The 19,982-nt window shown below is 36.8% G+C and overlaps 1 protein-coding gene and 1 pseudogene across 8 annotated transcripts in view; both read right to left on the bottom strand.

Annotated features, from left to right (window-relative positions):
* Exoc6 (exocyst complex component 6) overlaps positions 1 to 19,982 on the bottom strand; it is a 261,380-nt gene that overhangs the window by 109,967 nt on the left and 131,431 nt on the right. For all 8 annotated transcript variants that reach the window (XR_015440362.1, XM_087184918.1, XM_087184922.1 and 5 more), the window contains 4 exons: positions 15,714 to 15,819; positions 12,868 to 12,977; positions 4,267 to 4,378; positions 3,522 to 3,656 (listed from right to left, as the gene is read on the bottom strand). Coding sequence is in view for 7 of the 8 variants with exons in the window: in XM_087184918.1 (XP_087041044.1) it covers positions 3,522 to 3,656; positions 4,267 to 4,378; positions 12,868 to 12,977; positions 15,714 to 15,819 (463 nt within the window). In the remaining variant the exon portion in view is untranslated. The remainder of the gene's footprint in view (positions 1 to 3,521; positions 3,657 to 4,266; positions 4,379 to 12,867; positions 12,978 to 15,713; positions 15,820 to 19,982) is intronic.
* LOC101698298 (far upstream element-binding protein 3 pseudogene) lies at positions 4,348 to 7,700 on the bottom strand (annotated as a pseudogene).

Here is a 19,982-nt window from a genome sequence, read left to right as displayed (position 1 = left end):
CCACAAGTTTGAGGCCACCCTGGGCTACAAAATGAGTTTAAGGCCAGCCTGAACTACTTAAGGCAACCTTGTTTCAAAAACCCAAACAGAAAAAGAAAAAAACTTTAAATCTTGCTGCTTCTTTCATTATCCTCCTTCCCCACCCCTCCATTTTATTGTACTTTTAAATTTACTCATTTTTACCCTTTTAATTTACTCTACATTATTACTGATGCTCTCTTTTCTGCTGTTAATGATGGTATAGCTTTTGCTTTTAAATTGGCTTTTACTGTATTTCAATACCTGGTTTGTCTTTGTGTCATAATCATAACATCAGGCTGTTTTCTCCTTTCATGTCCTCAAAAGAAAACTGGTCTCTAACAAGGCCCTCAATTTAAAAGTGGAAGAAATTCCATCCTAACAGATACAAAAATCTCAAATGAAAATATAAGAAGTAAAAAAACAAGGCAGCATGATTCCTTCAAAAGTCCATAACTTATCAGTAACTGAATATAAAGATAGCACAGAAAGAACAAAAGTTTGAATTTAGATATTATAGTGGATAAAATCCCACAGAAAGAATTTAAAAGACTGATTTTTAAAATCAATTTTTTAAAATGATCAATGATTTCAAAGACAAAATAAATAAAGAGCTGAATGGATTAAGGAAGACAACTCAGGATATGAAGGAACAAAGGGACAGAGATTCTGAAGAAGAGTCAAACAGAAATCTTTGAAATGGAGACCTCAACGAGTAAAAAAAAATTCAGGAAAGCATCACCAAACAGAAAACAGAATTTTAGGGCTTAAAGACAAAGTTGATAAATTATCATACTCAGAAATAAAAGAAAAAGGGCCAAGGATTTAGCTCAGTGGTTTCGCTGCCTGCTGTGCAAGCGCAAGGACCCGAGTTCAATCCTCAGTACCAAAAAAAAAAAAAAGAAATAAAAGAAAAAAAAAAGGTATAAACAAAATACCAAAAACTCTAGGATAAAGTTAAAAGATCCAACTTACAAATGTTTGGTATAGAAGAGATCATGTAACTAAAAGCAAAGAAAATCTATTCAGTAAAATAATAGTAAAAAACTTCCCAAATCTTGGGAAAAATTATGAATATCCAAGTACAGAAGGCATTACACCAAACAGGGATGACCAGAAAAAACCTCTCCACATCATATCATAATTAAAGTGCCAAGAATACAGAATAAGGGAAGAATATTAAAAGCTACAAGACAGAAATTCCAAGTCACTTAAAAAGGCAAATCCATTACAATAACTGCAGATTTCTCTACAGAAATACTGACAGCCAGGAGGGTATGAAATAATATAATTCAAGCCCTGAAAGAAAATCACTACTTATCTACATTATTATATATCCAGTGAAGCTATCATTAAGAATTGAAAGAGAAGGGGCCGGGGACTTAGCTCAGTCGTTCTCCCACCTGCCTCGCAAGCACAAGGACCCGAGTTTGATCCCTGGTACCAAAAAAAAAAAAAAAAAAAAAAAGAATTGAAAGAGAAATAAAGACCTTCCAAGATAAGTACAAACTAAAGGAATTCATGACCACTATGGCAGTACTGAAGAACAAACATACTTAAAGGAATACTACAGAGGGAAGAAGAAGAATATATAAGCAAATAAGAATTAGGGAAGAATCAAACACTAGAAAAACAAAACAAAATGAGAAATTAGTACGTACACTTCTACAATAACTCAGAATGTAAATGGTCTGAATTCTCCAATTAAAAGGCACAGACTAGCAGAATGGATTAAAAAACAAGACCCAATTGCTGCCACCTGCCTCCCAAGTGCAAGGTCCCAAGTTGGATCCCCACTACCAAAAAAAAGATCCCAATCCTTTGCTGCCTGCAAAAAACACACCTCACCAGAAAAGACATGCAGACTGAAAGTGAAAGGATGGTAAAGGATATTCCATGCAAATGGAACTCTGACAGTAAACAGGAGTAGCTACAAGTATATCCCACAAAGCAAACTTCAAGACAAAATTAGATGAGACAAAGAAGGCCACTACGTCCTGGTAAAGGGAACAATTATCATGAAGATGTAATAAATGTAAATATACATAAACTGAACATCAGTTTATCCAATTTTATAAAACAAACACTACTCATCATAAATGGATACACAGGCCCCAATAATAATGGGTGGCTTCAATACTCCACTCTCACCAATAGATAAATCATCCAGTTTTTAAAAAATCAACAAACATCAGAGTTATATAGTGGTACCTCAATTAAAACACTTAATTCGTTCCATGATTCTAGAAAAGACAGTCACATTCATGTTTGTGCAGGAAAGATGGCTGCGGTCATGTTCATCACCTGGTGCAGAGTTCACAAACAAAAACAAAATTTTGCCAAATGCTTCTGTTGACAAAGTGTTCATGAACTGAGGTACCACTGTATTATACTATAGATCAAATGGATTTAACAGATACCTACATTTTTTCCAGTAACTGCAAAATACACATTCTTTCAGCTCACAGAACGTTCCCCAAAATAGATCATATTCTAGGCCATAAAGTCTTAACAAATATAAAAAATTGAAATATTTTCTTGTATCTTATCAGACCATAATGGAATTAAACTAGAAATGACCCACAAGAGAAACTACAGAAGCTATACAAACACATGGAGATTAATTCACTTTTGAATGATTAGTGTGTCATTGAAGAAATCAAGAGGGAAATTTTAAAATTCCTCTCTTGTACTGAATTTTGAAAGTAAGAGTATTTTGCTATGTTCATTCTATATTTACTGTTATTTTCTGTCAAGCGTCTTATGCACATATAATTCCTACCAAATAAAGCCAGAAATAATCTCTTTAAATTTTTTAGATTTAAAATTCACTGTATTTTCAAATCACATCTCATAAATGCTACACACTGCAATCAAGAAACCTAGGATGCTAAAAAAAAAATTGCTTTGCTAAATTAAGAAGCATCTATTTTAACACGTTCCTGCCAGCTTCTACCACCAGCGGTATATGCACAACTGTCCCCTTTTGGTAGCTTGTACCACCCAATGAGAACATTCTATGCTGCCCAATGGGATAGTCATGCATGTACTACATTCAGAGCCACCCAGAAGTAAGACATACAAATCATGCCCCCATCATAAACGTATTATAACAATTCATTTAAACTAGGCTTAGTTCTCTTGCTTTCCTGTATTTCATATTTTCAAAGTCTGGATAAGTGTTAACATTAAATTAGTTCAATGCTGAACTGTGAAATATTAATGAAAATTCAGCTTCACTGATTTAGCATTACCACTTGTTGTCAAAACATGAACAAAACATAGTATATTGTAGAAAATCAATATATTTTCTCTGTTTTAATAAGATATTTAAGATACTGAAAAAGAACTGACATTTATCTGCTCGTTGTGGGCAGTGATTATCTCTGAATCTCAGTGTTTAAGAATAAAGTGGAATCCTACATATAATAAAAATTATCTTTAATTTTTAAAAGTTTGCTTATAGTAAATGAAATGAAATTTTTGGTCAGATTTTTATATACCTTAAAAGTAGAAAGTCCATAAAGTCTTGTAGTATGAACAGTTTCTTGAGAAATATTTGTAATATTAGTGATAAAGTCCTCAAGGTATTTACAAGCTTGTTCCAGGTGAGTTGTGTTTATGATGATTTGCACTAGCTAGAAAACACAAAATATACCCAGTAAAATAAAAGTTACACATATGCAACATTTCTTGATTTTTTTTAAAAAACAGGATTGCTTCTAGCAACTATACCACTTCTGTATAATTACAGCAATACAGGATATAAGTGATTAACTGATTTCAAAAATCTGCTGTAAATACTGCTTACAAATAGTAACATTATTAACATATATATGAATACACAAAGAATACTATTTTAGTGTAACTTTAGTAATAATTCTTTAGTGTAAATTTTCATATGTTATATATTTAACAAGTAAAAAATGAGGATTTTGGCTCCCCAAATAAAGTGTAGCAACCAGAATTTCAAATACATATATTCGTATCTTCAACTATCTACTTCCCATGTTAAATTCCTTCCCACCACACTTCTTGAATCTGCATCAGTGATTAAATTCTCTAAAACTCTGCTTATAGTACGAACTTAGTTTTATAGGACGGTGTTCAGCAATAACTTAAAATAATTTTTCACATACTAAAATGTATGGCTATTACAAAAATAATTTTATAGAATGATGTTCAGCAATAACTTGTAATAACTTTTTCATATAATAAAACAATTGGCTCTTTGTCTTCTTAACCTACCTCTGTCAAACCTATATGTGGTTTTTTAATAAGGTTCAGTAAACAGATACTCAAAGTTCTCGTCAGCAGCAGATTCGTTGATTTTCTAAGCATATCATCTATTTCAGTTGAACTAAAAACAAAGATTAATATTATTAAAGTTTTCAAGGGCACAATTAATATTCTAAGTAATTTAATATAATTTATAAAGTAAGTTGCTCTTAGTTATTTTATATCTTTAAATTGTAATTAATTCATACTAAATCATAAACTTCAATTTAGTTTTTAAAAGGGTACATTTTCAATAAAGTAGAATGTTCATTTGTAGGATATTTAAATGTATTCAATCAATCACTACAGAAAAACCTCATGAGGTACTTAGTATAAGGAAACAAAGCTATTCTTAAATTATTGACTTCATTGTAGGACAGTCACTTTGCAAGATACTTCATATACAATTAAAGCTAAAAATTATTTTAAAATATAAATTGATATAATCCTTTTCTACCTATAATTACCAGATTTACTTTTTTTATATCATCCTTTTATTAAATCACAATTATTTAATTCATACTGTGGTTAATACTAGGTTTATTTATTCATCTACTTAATCTGACAAATATTAAGAAAATATTTAAAAGAAAAAAGCAAAAAACACCTTGGAATTAAAAAATAGTTACTACATTTTTATACGGTTTAATGTTCCACAGTGTTTGTTAAAAGTTATATTGAATTTCTTTTTAATATTAAAAATAACAGTATTTATATTTCTGAGAGAATAAAGGTTTTTTGTTTTGTTTTTAAAACCAGCTTGGAGGTCTTAGATACACAATTGCAACCGGTAATGAGACATGAAAAAAATGTCTGCTAAACACATCCACACGTTTATATTACCCCTTACAACTCTAGAAATTATACAAACCCTACAAAATGTCCCCTCCCAAGCCCTGTTGGACAGCGATACAATTATCTGTCTCAATTCAGAATTCACATAATTAATTACAATACATAATAGTTCAGGTTTTTAAAAAATGCAATAAAACCAGATAGCCAAGATACAAGAAATTAGAAGTAAAAACACTTAATGAATTTACACATTTAAGAATATTTAAATACTGTTTAAAAAATTTTTAAAGAATTTGTTACATACTACCTAAGACTTTCAAGCCACTTTCTGTTGCAACAGAAAAAAAACCTGTAAATAAAAAGACAAAAACAAAATAAAACAGAACAAAACAAAACAAAAATCACCATGTTGAAATATCTGCTCCGAGGCGCGCTCTGGCCTGAAAAGAATCCCAGAGCTCACACATTTGAAATAAACAGAAACAATGAAGGAAAAATTATCAGCAATTTTTAGTAGCTAATTTTCCCGATTTTTAGAAATACTCTGTTAATCTAAATATAGTGTTTCACAAAACAAAACAAAGGTTCTTCATCGAAAGCTCCATGATTCTAAACCTCTGGGGCGAACAGGCCGCCTCCTCGCTGAACTGCGGGGGAGCGCAGTGGGGAGCGGGCGGCTCTACTGCTCCTGGCTGTGGGCCTGCGCCTGCCCTAGTGTCTGCCCGTAGAAGACCACCTGCTGCCGGTAGTACTCCGCCCAGGCCATTGTGCAGTCGGGCGGTGAGCTGGCCTGAGGAGCCCCGCTGGCGGCCCAACCCGGGTGACTCTGCTTCTTGGAGTAGTCCTCCCAGGCCTTACCATAGTCGGGCTGGCTGCTCTGCGGCTGGCTCTGCTGGCTTGGGACCTGCTGTGTGGGCTGCTGCCACGCCTGGTAGGTGCTGCCCCAGCCCTGGGTCAGGAAGGCTGGAGGGCCACTCACGGGGGTGCTGTGGGGGTTTCCGTTCACCTTAGCAGCGAGGTTGCGGAAGCAGCCTGAGCCCCTCGGAGGAAAGGTGTTTTGGTGGGGGCCGGCAGGCGGCTGGCTGAAGGGACTCTGTCCGAAGGCTCCAGCGGCACCGAGGCCGGTTCCGCCCACTTTCTCGTCTATGAGATGTCTGGCCACCTGGATCTGCTGCGGGACGCCCCGGATGGTGACTATCCGCAGGCTGGGGTCAGTGTTGGGAGGAGGGTTCCTCTGCAGCTCGACGTGTGCGCCCCACTGCTGGTTGATGCTCTTGATGTTCTCGCCCACTTTGCCTATGATGAGGCCACACTTGTCCGCTGGCACGGTGTATATGATCTCCTGGACGCCACCAGCGGCCCCCATGTTCCAGTCCCCTCGGCCGCGGCCTCTACCTCTGGCTACTGCCAGGGCTCCGAAGCCATCTCTTTCCTGGGCCGTGAGGATCAGCTCGTTGATGATGTGTGCTGCGTGCTGACACCGGTCTGGAGGGCCCATGACCTGGGCTGCTCTTTCTGGACTAACCCCGTCATCTGGTTTAAACTGAATCCTCACACCTGCATCGTTCTGGATCTTCTTGATCATCTCCCGGTTCCTTCCTATCACGATCCCAACAGCGAACCGAGGCACAGACACCTCTATGCTGCCTCCTCCCAGCCGGGAGCTGAAGTCACCGGCGCACACCTCGGAAGTCAGCCTGGTCTTTTTCTCGGATGATCTCTAGTACCATTTCTCTCGCTTGCTGGACTTTGAAGGGGTCCCCGATGATGCGGAGAGGCTTGTCTGCACCCGTGGGCAGCGGGCCATCCTGGATCATGACCATCTTCACCCCCGTGCGCTCCTGCAGCTGCTTGATTCTCCTCCTTTGCCGATGACCAGGCCCACTTTAGATGCAGGGATAAGAATTTCCTGGATCGTGCTGTTGCCGTCTACGTCATTGTGAAAGCCAGGGCCGTTCCGACAGCGGTCCACGATCTGCCCCAGGAGTCGCTTGGCTTGTTCAATACTTTCTGGGGTTCCGGTAAGTACGCAGGGCCTCTCTGGAATTCCAGAACTCTCTGAAGCAATCTGAATTTTGCAACCAGATTCTGCTTGATTTCGTGAAATCTGCTCACCTCCCCTGCCAATAATAAACCCAACCATTTTATCAGGCACTTTGAATTCTTCTGTTATGACTGCCCTTTGATGTACCAAGGCCCCTAACTGGTTACCTACTCCGGCATCCAAGGGCCGCTTCTGTACTCCATATCGTACACTGAGGGGTCCACTAGAGGTGTGGAGTTATTCAAGTGAGGAATTGAATCAATTTTAGCAGCAATCTGTTTCTCCTTTAGTTTTTAAATGCCATCAAATCCTTGGAAACAGTAAGGACCTTCAGCTGTTAACATTCAGAAGGAATACAGTTACAGCCCTGGCTCCAGCAGGCTCGGTACTGCACATCAATGGTGCTGAGCACAAGTCCAGTGACATTTTCACTGCTAGGAGTAAATACAACTGCTTCAATAGTCCACATTAGGGCAGCATTTAACAGAGGGTCTCCCTCTTGAGCAGGCTGTCCAACCACCGGCTCAAGAGAAGCAGAAAGTCTTCGCAATGGTTCAAAATGCATTTAATGTTCAACTACAGCCTCCTGTAAACTGAGGGTCTGAGCTCTTTAAGACAGTGACTATAATTTTTCCTGGACACAGCAGCCCAACAAGGCGACTGTCACACATAGCATAGAGTGAAAGCCATTGCATTATTAGTAGCCAGTGAGAAACAAGGTTCAGGATCCTGTACTGCAGAGGAGAGCGCAGTAATGTGCCAGCAAGCAGAATGGTGGAAAGGGAGCTAGACGGCATGTTTATCCATTACAGCCAGCTGGTTGCTCTGAAGTCTAAGTAAGATGGATACTCACTACTGGATTGGTTGGCACCTAACCAACAAGTAACAATGTGTCAGACAAAATTTTAGGTGGAAACAGGTTTGGAAGGTTCTAGGATCCAATGTAATTCTACAGGAGCATCAGTATTAACATGAAAAGTCAGTATATGGGAGACAGGTAGGATTCCCTCCCTTGGCATACTGGAAAGAGATGGGAAGATCACATCTTCAAGCCCCCAAGTGGCGACTTTCTTCTAATAAAATGAGTCCTGCGGCTTTCTGCTGGACCCGGTGCAGAGCGTCCTTCGGCTTTCATGACCACCGGAGCGCTCTGCCCCCTGTACCAGCTCCGCCATTACCACCACCACCGCCTCCGCCACCGCCGCAGCTGCTCGGCTCCCGGGTCCGTCCTCCCGCTCCGCTCCGGGGGAGATTTACTTTTTAAAATGACTAAACTATCCATTTCCTTTAATATTTTTAAAGACATTTAAAGAAATAAATTATCTTAAACTAATTTGGTGCACAAAACTCCATGGTACTTCTTAACACCTAAAGATTACTAAGCTAGTACCAAAAAGCTTATTCTTTTCTTGTAACTACTAGGCCTTCAACTTAAGTGAATAATGATTTCTTGAAGAAAGCCTCATTATTAAAACTGTTAATCTGGGCTGGGGTTTAGCTCAGTGGTTCCAGCGCCTGCCTCGCTAGTACAAGGACCCGAGTTCAATCCCCGGTACCAAAAAAAAAAAGAAAAACAACCTGTTAAATCTGTCCTTAAATCATGGATTCTCAATTTTAGCACTACTGATATTTTAGGTTGGATAATTCTTTGCTATGAAGGCTAATCTGTAAAATGTTGGGTGTTAAGCAGCAGCATCAGACCCTACCTAGTAATTCCAAGCAGCACCTCTGTCCATCCCTACCCCTAGTTGTGACAACCAAAATGTCTTTAGACATTGGCAAATGGCGGGGGCGGGGGGGGGAGGTAGTGCTAACAGCATAAACCAAAATTATCCCTAATTTAGAACTACTGCCTTAGACTTAGGCTAAAAACTCAACACCTACTTACTTTTTATTTCATTACAATATTACTCTTAATAATCTACGAAACACTAATATTTACTCCTTGTATGTTTAAAATGCAAATCGAGCAAGATTTGACAAAACAGGAATACTTCTCATTGCTCTAATATTTTCTATATTAATGCAGTTATCCCGTTCTATTTTTTGTTTTGTGTTTTGATTTTGGTGCTGGGGATTCAGCCTAATTTTTGTGCATACTAACCTCATCTTTTAACACTGAGCTGTATCTCCAGCCCCAATACAGGCATTCTACTATTTCTGCTAATCCTAATTCCAGCAGGCCCAAGGAAAGTATTTCTTTTAGACTTTGTGTATCTAGATTCAAACCAGTAGGCTTCAGGGTTTCTTGGCATCAAATACTCAAACAGAAAACACTTTCTAATCCATCAATGATGTCCCTAAAACAACCCATTTACACACCCTGATAAAAGGTGGTTGCCAATTCCTCTGGTTTCTTTTCTGACACATTCAAATTGTGTATAAGACACTCTATATAGAATCTTTCTCAGATGAAAAGTTACTCATACAGATATCTTTTTTAAAAATTTCCCTGCACTTCAATGCATACTTCTTCATAAGTAAAAGGAAAGAAAACCTATCAGTACCTGTGTTCTATTTGTGCCAGCAAGATTTACCTATGAGTAGTAATCTTCCCATGAACTTTAACTCTAATTTTTCTCCAATGCTTTCAAAATAAAATAAAAACACTCCCGTCTCACATCTATTATTGTAGCATCCCTTCTCCTAAGCCCTATGAGCTTACCATATGCCAGGCAGTATGCTGAGTGCTTTACCATATTACCGCACTTTACTCTTAGAACCACCACACAAATTGTTTTCTTCATTTTATAGATGACGGGCCCGGGATTTACCTCAGTGGTTCTGCTGCCTGCCTTGCAATCACAAGGACCCAAGTTCAATCCCCGGTACCAAAAAAAAAAGCTTGCTCATTTTATAGATGAGGAAACTGCAGTTTAAGGAGATTAGTTGAATTGCATAAGGTCTTATTTCAATTAGTGAGTGCCAGCATCAAGAAACAAACTGAGATAAATCAGAGTCTAAAGCTTATTTCTTAAGCATTGTATTGTCTCTTTTATTTTATTCATTATTTACTTATTTTTGTGGTATAAGCATCAAACTCAGGGCATTGTACATGCTAGGCAAGCACTTTACCATTCAGCCACATCCCCATCCCTTCTACTTTAGATCAAAAGAGAACATAAAATGAAAAACAAGATAGGGATAAATTACTGGTGACTCAACTATTTGTGGCCCAAAATATATCTACTATGAAAACATATCATTTTAATAGAAATAATTTCATGTTATTCCTTTTCAGTCACACTCATTTGAATTCATTGTTTTTCAAAAGCTAGATTATGCTGTATATCTTATAGTATCTAAAAATAATGTTTTTAGAGACTTTGGTATAATTAAATAGTGGAGTATTATGAAACTTAAGCAATATTCTTAAATTTTGGCATGCATCAGAATCACATAGAGAAGTTGGTAAAATCCTGGGCCTCACCCTCAATTTCTAATTCAGTAAGTCTGAGGTAGCCTTTCTTTTTTTTTTTTTTTTTTTTTTTGGTACCAGGGATCGAACTTGGGTCCTTGCACTTGTGAGGCAAGCAGTGGAACCACTGAGCTAAATCCCTGGCCCTGAGGTAGCCTTTCTAATAATTTCCCCTGTAATGGTAATGTTGCTGACCAGGGTGCACTTTGAGAACCACTGGATTACAGAAATTACACAGTACAATATGTATGTTATGTATTAGATATTTGCCTTTTCTTCTCTTCTTCATAATATTCATAAACAGGAATTAAAGAATCTTTTCTAAAAATCTCTATTCACAAAAGAAAAGCAAAGACATAAAATCAGATACTCTAACCCTGGCAGACACATATTTCTTATTCAATTCACTTATGTCTTGTATAAATACAAAATAATAGTATCTTACAATAAGAGGAAAGTACAATAAAAAAATTTATGACAACTGTTATTGTTCTCATTGCTTCTGCTTGAAAAATAAGCAACTGTCATATCTTCATGTCTTTTGTGACTTAAAATTCAGTATACACTGAAAAAGGACATTTCCGGCTATTTGGTATAAAAATTCAGAAGATCGTGTCTCGGTCTTTTGACTAAGATCAAGTATAAAAATTCAGAAGAATGGATTTCAAAGAAGGTAGCATTATGAAAGCCAGTATCCCACTCAGTCTTGCAGAGAATGTTCACAATCAGAAATATATCACATGGGAGGCTCTGAGTCCAATACACAGTACTGGGGTTGGGGGGTAAGGGGAGGAAAGGAGAAGGGAAAGGAGAAGGAAAAAAAAATACATCACATGACTATAATACAGGACCTATCCAGGTAGCTGGAACAAGATATAGCAAAAAAGATTAATGTTCTGCTACCATTAATTATATGTCAGCCACTGTGCCAGGTACTTTCACTGATACAAGAGTCCTAAGTCCTGCTCTTCAACCCAGTTTTCAACCTAACCACCTGAGTCATTCTAAACAAATGATTTAGCCTTTCTTAGCCTTGGTTTCCTTATGAACAAATAGGGATAATATCACATTTTCTATCTCCATAAACATAGGGTATTATCCTCACCATATGAGATAACTGGAATTTTCTTATCTATAAAATTAACCTGGCGGGCTGGGGATTTAGCTCAGTGGTGCCATTGCCTGCCTCGCAAGCGCAAGGTCCCGAGTTTGATCCCCGGTACCAGAGAAAAAAAAAAGAAAAATTAACCTGGCTACAGTTACCAAGAGTTGTGCTGCTCTGCACTGCTGAGTATGATACCAACTTGCTACAACATTCTTTATTTATTTTGTCAAATTTGTCTGACTCCTGACTTGAAGACTATTCAAGAAAGAGAACAATGTTGGCTGGGGATTTACGTCAGTGGTTCTCCCACCTGCCTTGCAAGAGCAAGGTCCTGAGTTTGATCCCCAGTACCAAAAAAAAAAAGGGAACAATGATATCTGATTTTCAACAAATCAATGGCATAAATCAAAAGAGGACACTGGTAAAACATATTTAACAATGAACGCAAGGTGTGGACTTTGTTTGGACCCTGATTCAAATTTATCAACTGTAAAAAGATATTCTGTGGCCAGTGGGTTCCACCACCTGCCTCACAAGCATAAGGTCCTAAGTTCGATCCCCGGTACCAAAAAAAAAAAAGATATTCTGAAGATGATCAAAAAACACTGGTATGTACTAGGGAAATGATAATTTTTTTGAAGTGCAGGTAAGTAATGGAGAGTGCTCACTGTTTTTAGAAGCACATACTGAAGTATTCATGGGTAAAAGGTCATTATTTAAGGTATTTGCATTCAAATGTTTCAGCAAACAATAATGACTATGGCATAATATTTATTATACTTAAATCTAGATGCTGAGAAAACAGAAGCCTTCTATCAAATTATTTCTACTTTTGCATATGCTTAGAGATTTACATAAGTAAAAAGTTTAAAAATACAACATTAGATTGGGCCAGGTGTGGTGGTGATAGCACCTGTAACCTCAGCACTTGGAAAGCTGAGGCAGAAGGATTGCTCCAAGTTCGAAGCCAGCCTGGGCTCCACAGTGAGTTCAAGTAGAGCCTGAACTACATAGCTAGGCCCTGTCTCAACAAAACAAAACAACAAAAAAAAGATAATACTCAATTTATAGACACTTAACCTTAAATATGTCTAACATAGATAAGCCTTTCCAATAAGATGATAATCCATTAAAGGGTCATAGTATGAAAATAAAGTGTTAATATTTCATAAAACTCATGATAAAAGATAGATTTCTTAATAAGCTTACCTCCGGTGTAGTGACTCTGAAAATTTAAGGCTGGCATAAATAAATTCTTTAACCTGAATGTAAATATGAGGTACTGACTGAGACATGGGAAACTTCTTTGGAAAAGATTGCTGTAGAAAGAAAGTTAATATTGTTTTTGAAATTTTAGTTAAAAAATTCTAATCACTTAAAATGTAAAAAGTAACTTCATCACATTTCAATTAATAGTAAACTCATCAAAATTCTATTGTTAAATTTCTATACTACTTTTGATATTTTAAAGAAATCAAAAATATTTCTGAAAAAACAGTATGTAGCAACTTAACACTGTGTTTAAATCATATCATTAGACTACTAACAAGCAAGGACAGCACATAACAATACCTCTTTGTATTCTGATGATAAGCAAACCTCGTAGGAGACCCCTATTTACTTCTTTGTATCCATAATATAAGAGTCAAGGTGACCATGAAAGTTATACCCAGTGTTCTGGCTCAGAACTACTGAATACTTTCAAGATTCCCTTCACTTAGCTTCACTGGAGGCTTGATGCCAATTCAAAAAGATACTTCTCTCCATAACTCTTAGCATAAAATCTTACAGTAGCTATCTAAACACTGTACCATCAAACATCATTATGCAACTAATGGTTTAGAGTGTGCTTCTTGGCTAAACTACTTTATTAGCAAGTATCCACTTGAAAATTCTTAGTTTCAAAAGGTTAAAATTCCTCCAAGATTTTAACCCAAAACCCCTTGTTTATACTTTATGAAATCTAATCTACTCTATCATCACATTCACTACAACCTTGTTATGTTAATGAACATACTCTCACCAGGATCAAGGTCACCAATGACCTCCTAATTATGACATCCAATGGAGTTTTGCAGCTTTTCATGTTAACCTGCCTTCTTTGAAGTATGTGGCATAATTGGCCCAATTAGCACCTTTTTTATTTCCAACTCTTCTCCTCTTATGTTTCCCAACATAGAGAATGCTGCTACCAATGAAGGCAGAAACTTGCTTATTATATCTGACCCCATTATCTTCCTTATCCCTGATATGCAAATAATCACAACTCCTATTGTTCCACTATTCTAAATATCTACTAAATCAAGTTCCATGACCATATCCCCTATTCATCAGAGTAACTGCAAAAATATCCTAGGTGGTCTCCTTAGCACCAGTCTTACTCTTTTCAATCCATTCTACATATATTAGCCAGAGTAATATTCCTAAAGCACAAATCTCATTATGTACTTGCTGCTTAAAACCCTTTGGTGGCGTGTCATAGCCTTCAAGATAAAGGCGAAACTCTCCAATAATTTACAATCTCCAATTATTTACAAGGGCCGTTATGGTCTGGTTCTTTCAACTTCTCTAATTATATTTTTATCTTCATCTCCTAAACTTCATTACCCTTATACATTTACTGCAGGATTACAGACTTTCTGTATGCAGAAATACTGACCAATGAATATAATTTCAAAATTAGGAGTTTAATCCTAAGGCGTAATGAATATACTGGAAGTTCCTACAAGCAAAGCTAACTTTCTTTAAACTATAAACCTATTTAGAATAATTTAGCATAACTGGAAGGGGCATTAAATAGTTCAACCACCTCTTTTAACAAGAGAAGTATAAATGCTCAAACAAGGTAAGTCACTTGGCCATAGCAAGCCACAAGCAGAGCCAGCATAAATCCAGGCTGGTCCTGTGCTGTTGATACAGATGCTATAGACTGAACAAACTCCTCACCAGTAACTAGAACAAAAAACAAAGAGAGAAAAACCACCAAGCCATAAGATGGAAAACATTCTGATAATATTTTTTAACAGGGACAACTCTGGTTGGGATTTCAAAAAGTACAGAATTAGAATAATTATTCTGGTCTCTTTTGGGCATAAAAACACAGATAACAGGTACATATATCAATGACACTGTTAGCTAAAATCCAAAAGCTATGCACTTAATTTCTTTTCTCTATTTAATAAATATTATATACAATATGCTTATTTATACATTAAAAAAATAACAAAAATTTACAGTCACAAGTCACACAATTCACTCAGCATTCAGTTGTGCTCATTCTAAAGAGATAAAAAGGTAGAAAAGAAATTAATAAACAGTTTGAAAAATAAGAAAAAAAGAGGGAAAAGGTGATAGTTGTGGGAAATGTAATATCCTTTTCCCATAAGATCTGATTTTTCCCAGAAATACTAGATAGGTGCAATTATGCATGTTTCTGCATATGTATGTACATATATGTGCATTCCTAGGCATCCCTGAATATCACATGCTGGTCTACTTTCTTTATCTATCCTTTCTTTTGTTCAGCTGTACTTTCTCCAAAAATATACATTCTTATTTCCAGAAGAAATGTGCAAGTAGTTATTACCTTCATACATCTTTTACTTAATCAAGTGAAAAAAAACCCATAGAAAAGACTTACATATTTTTATAGAAATACACTATTTTTTAAAAGTCACAAAAATCTTCCATAGTAATGGATATTTCTAAGAAATTCCCTTTCTCCAAAATATACTCGTTACTATAATCTACTCAACATTTAGTATGTATAATTTGGAACCCACCCAACATTAGTAACACTTGCCCTGGGAATCCACCTAACATTTAGAACAAATGCTTCTAATATCCCCAGGAAAGTACCTTCTTAATTTCATCAAAATAGTAGTAGTAAAAACAGCATTAATCTTTATAAGTAAACAAAATATAATTATTTTTCTTACATAATACAACAAAAATTATCCCCCAAAATTATCATAACTTACAATGTCAGGCTAACTTTATGTAGTAATAAAGATCATGAAATTTTCTTAAGAAAAAATTAAAAACCTAGCTTGTACCTTTTCAAGATCTGGATCTTGAAAGGGAAATTTGCTGATGACTATTTTATATTCTTCTTCACTGACAACAGGAATGGGGCTATAATTATCTTCTTCAAAAATGTCCCTGTTAAGAAAGGAGAATTGAAAACTTATTATTACAAAACATATCACCAGAGTGTCATAAGATAATACCTATAAAAATCCCAACTCCTACGAAAACACTTTGTCAATTAATGGTCCATGTAGAAAAACACTGTTTAATCCTTCAAAATTCTAAAATTCAGTATCAATGAAGTCCTTATTTTATTTTATTTTTTTAATTAAATTCTTTTATTGGTACATTGTAGGTATACAACACAATTACATATCTCATTGGGAACTGTACCTTTACATAATGCATCTTGGTTCTTATTTGTTCCCCATTCCTAGCCCTCCCTTCACGCCCTCAACCCTTCCCTATTTACAAAGACTTTATTTCCATTTTTTCCATTTCTCAGCATTTTTCCTTTCCCTTCTTTCCCTTCCCCTGGACCTCCCACTACCCCTACCCCTTTGGGCCTTTTCTTCCTATTTTGAATTATCGATTATTCATTCTAATCATTGGTACATTTTAGGTATACAATATAATGCCATTCATCATTGGAAATTTGCACCTTTACATAGTCTCTCTTGCTTCTTATTTTTCACCCTTGCCCAGCCCTCCCTTCAACCCCTCCAGTCCTCCCTATTTACAAAGATTTTTGTTCCTATTTTTCCATTTTCTCATATTAATCCCATTCCCTTCTATCCTTTCCTCTAGCCCTCCCACTTCCTTCCCCTTTGCCCCTTTTTTTCCTATTTCACATTACCTATTATACATTTAGACCTTATTTACACTTTCAGTTTCTCACACCAGAGAAACTATTCAGGATTTACACATGTGTGTCCTATTTATTTCACTTAAGAATATCGCCTCAATGTGCATCCACTTAGCTATAAATGTCTCTAATTTCTCATTTTTTATGGCTGAGTACTACTCCATTTTATTAAAAAACCACATTTTCTTTAACCAGTCTCCAGTTGATGGGCATTTGGGCTGTTTCTAAGTTTTAGCTATTACAAATTGTGCTGCTATGAACATGGGTGCACATATATCACTGTGGTATGATTCTTTTAATTCTTTGGGGATGATCCCCAACAGTGGAATAGCGGGGTCAAATGGGACTTCCAGTCCTAGTTCTTTGAGGTATCTCCATACTGATTTCCACAGTGCTTGCACGAGTCTACACTCCCACCAGCAGTGGAGCAGGGTTCCTCTTTCCCCACAGCCCTGCCAGCATTTGTTATTGGTTGATTTCATGACAGCAGCCATTCTTAGTGGAGTGAAGTGGAATCTCAGCATTGTTTTCATTTGCATCTCTCAAACGACCAGTGATATTGAACATTTTTTCATGTATTTATTTGCTATTTCTACTTCTTTCTCTGAGAAATGTCTGTTCATTTCAGATGCCCATTTTTTGATTGGGTCTTTAAATTTGGGAGGTCTGATCTTTTTAAGTTCTTTATAGATTCGAGATAGTAGACCTTTGTCTGAGGAAGAGCAGGTGAAGATTTTTTCCCACATTGTGGGTTGTCTCTTCACACTGCTGGTGGTTTCTCTTGCTGTGCAGAAGCCTTTTAATAAGAAGAGATCCCATTTGTTGATGGTTTGTGCAAGTTCACAGGCAACTGAGGTTTTGTTCATAAAATATTCTCCTACACCGATGTCTTCAAGGGTTCTACCTAACCTCTGTTCCAACTGGTTCAGAGTTTCTATTTTAATATTTAGATCTTTAATCCATTTTGATTTTAGTTTAGTGCATGGTGAGAGATACAGGTCTAGTTTTAATCTTTGGCAAGCTGAAGCCCAATTTTTCCAGCACCATTTATTAAAGAGGCTATCTTTCCTCCAGTGAGGGTGTTTGGCTCCTTTATTGAGGATGAGATGGCTGAGTGTGTCTGGGGTTGTTTCTGCATCTTCTAATCTGTTCCACTGGTCCTCAAGTCTGTTTCTTTGCCAGTATCATGCTGTTTTTATCACAGTACCTTTGTAGTATAGTTGCAGGTTGCGGATTGTGATAACCCCTGCCATGTCTCTGTTACCTAGAATTGCTTTTGTTATTCTGGGTCTCTCCTTGTTCCAAATGAATTTTTGGACTGTTTTCTCAAGGTCCATGAAGTATGCTGCTGGGATCTCAATTGGAATTGCATTAAATCTATATAGCAGTTTTGAAGTATGGCCATTTTCACTACATTAATCCTTCCTACCCAGGAGCACGGGATCTCTGTCCATTTTCTGATATCATCTTCAATCTCTCTTTTCAGAGTGCCATAGTTTTCAGAGAAGAGGTCTTTGATTTCTTTCGTTAGGTTGATTCCTAGGTATTTCAGTTTTTTGGATGCTATTGTGAAAGGAATTATTTGCCCTATTTCTCCCTCAGTGAGTCTCTCATTCATGTAGAGGAAAACTATTGATTTTTGTGTGTTGACCTTGCATCCAGCTACTTGACTGAATTTGATTATTAAGTCTAGAAGACTTTTGGTGGAGTTCTTGGGGTCTTCTATATAGAGTATCATGTCATCTGCAAATAATGACAATTTGACTTCTTCATTTCCTGTCTTTATTCCTTTTATTTCTTTCTCTTGTCTAATTGCCTTGGCTAATGTTTCCTGAACTATATTGAACAACAGTGGTGATAGTGGACATCCTTGTCTTGTTCCTGATTTGAGTGTGAAGGATTTCAGTTTTTGACCATTTAGTATGATATTGGCTGATGGTTTTTCATAGATGGCTTCTATTAGTTTGAGGTAGAGACCATCTATTCCAATTTTTTGTAGGGTTTTTATCATAAATGCATGTTGGATTTTGTCAAATGCTTTTTCTGCATCTATGGAGAGAATCATATGGTTTTTGTCCTTGGCTCTATTGATATAGTGTATTGCATTGATTGATTTTCATATATTGAACCATCCCTGTATCACTGGGATGAGTCCCACTTGATCAGGGTGTATGATCTTCTTCATGATCTTCTCCATTCTGCTTGCCATTATCTTATTAAGGATTTTTGCATCTATGTTCATTAATGAGATTGGCCTATAGTTCTCTTTTTTAGTTGGGTCTTTCTCTGCTTTGGGGATCAAGGTGATGCTTGCTTCCAGGAATGAATTTGGGAGTATTGCTTCCCTTTCAATTTCATTGAAGAGTTTAAACAGTAGTGGCAGCACTTCCTCTCTAAATGTCTTGTAGAATTCAGCAGTGAAGCCATCAGGGCCTGGGCTTTTCTTAGTTGATAAGTTTTTAATTACATTTTCAATTTCATTGGTTGATATTGGGTTGTTCAGAATTTTTAGGTCTTCTTCGTTCAACTTTGGTAATTCATATGTATCTAGGAATCTGTCCATTTCTTCTGTGTTGTCCATCTTATTGGCGTATAGGTTCTGGAAGTAGGTATTGATGATCCTCTGGATTTCTGCTGGGTCTGTTGTCATTTCACCCATTTCATTCCTAATTGCATGGATTTGGGCCTTTTCTTTCCTTTTTCTGACAAGGTTGGCTAAAGGTTTGTCAATTTTGTTGAATCTTTCCAAGAACCAACTCTTGGCTTCATTGATTTTTTTGTATCGTTCTCTTAGTCTCCATTGCATTGATTTCTCCTCTGATCTTTATAATTTCCTCCCTTGTATGAGCTCTGGGGTTGTCCTGCTCTTCTTTTTCTAGAAGCTTGAGGTTCAGCATCAGGTTGTTTAATTGGGCTCGTTCTGTTTTCCTAATATGCATATTCACTGCTATGAATTTCCCTCGTAAGCCTGCTTTCATTGTGTCCCATAGATTCTGATATGTTGTATTGTCATTGTCATTTAACTGAAGGAACTGTCTGATTTCTTCTTGAATTTCCTCTGTGACCCATTGGTTATTCAGAAGTGTGTTGTTCAATTTCCACATGTTTATGAAATTTTTCGAGTTTCTTTTGCTATGGATCTCCAATTTCATCACACTATGGTCTGATAATATACAGGGGATAACTTCAATTCCTTTGCACTTACTTAAACATGTTCTATGTGTGAGTATGTGGTCTATTTTGGAGAATGACCCATGTGCAGCTGAGAAGAATGTGTATTCTGATTTTGTGGGGTGGAAGACTCTGTAAACATCTGTTAAGTTCATTTGTTCAAGAGTTCGATTGAGTTCTAGTATTTCATTACTTATTTTTAGTCTAGTTGATCTATTTGTGACAGTGGGGTGTTGAGGTCCCCCACAGCAATTGTATT

Source organism: Heterocephalus glaber, unplaced genomic scaffold (assembly GCF_053883595.1).
Source record: "Heterocephalus glaber isolate CG9 unplaced genomic scaffold, H.glaber_assembly_v1.0 deba00001497, whole genome shotgun sequence".
Lineage (NCBI taxonomy): Eukaryota > Metazoa > Chordata > Mammalia > Rodentia > Bathyergidae > Heterocephalus > Heterocephalus glaber.
The sequence above is the reverse complement of the archived record's forward strand: the minus strand, read 5'-3'. Positions and strand labels throughout refer to the sequence as shown.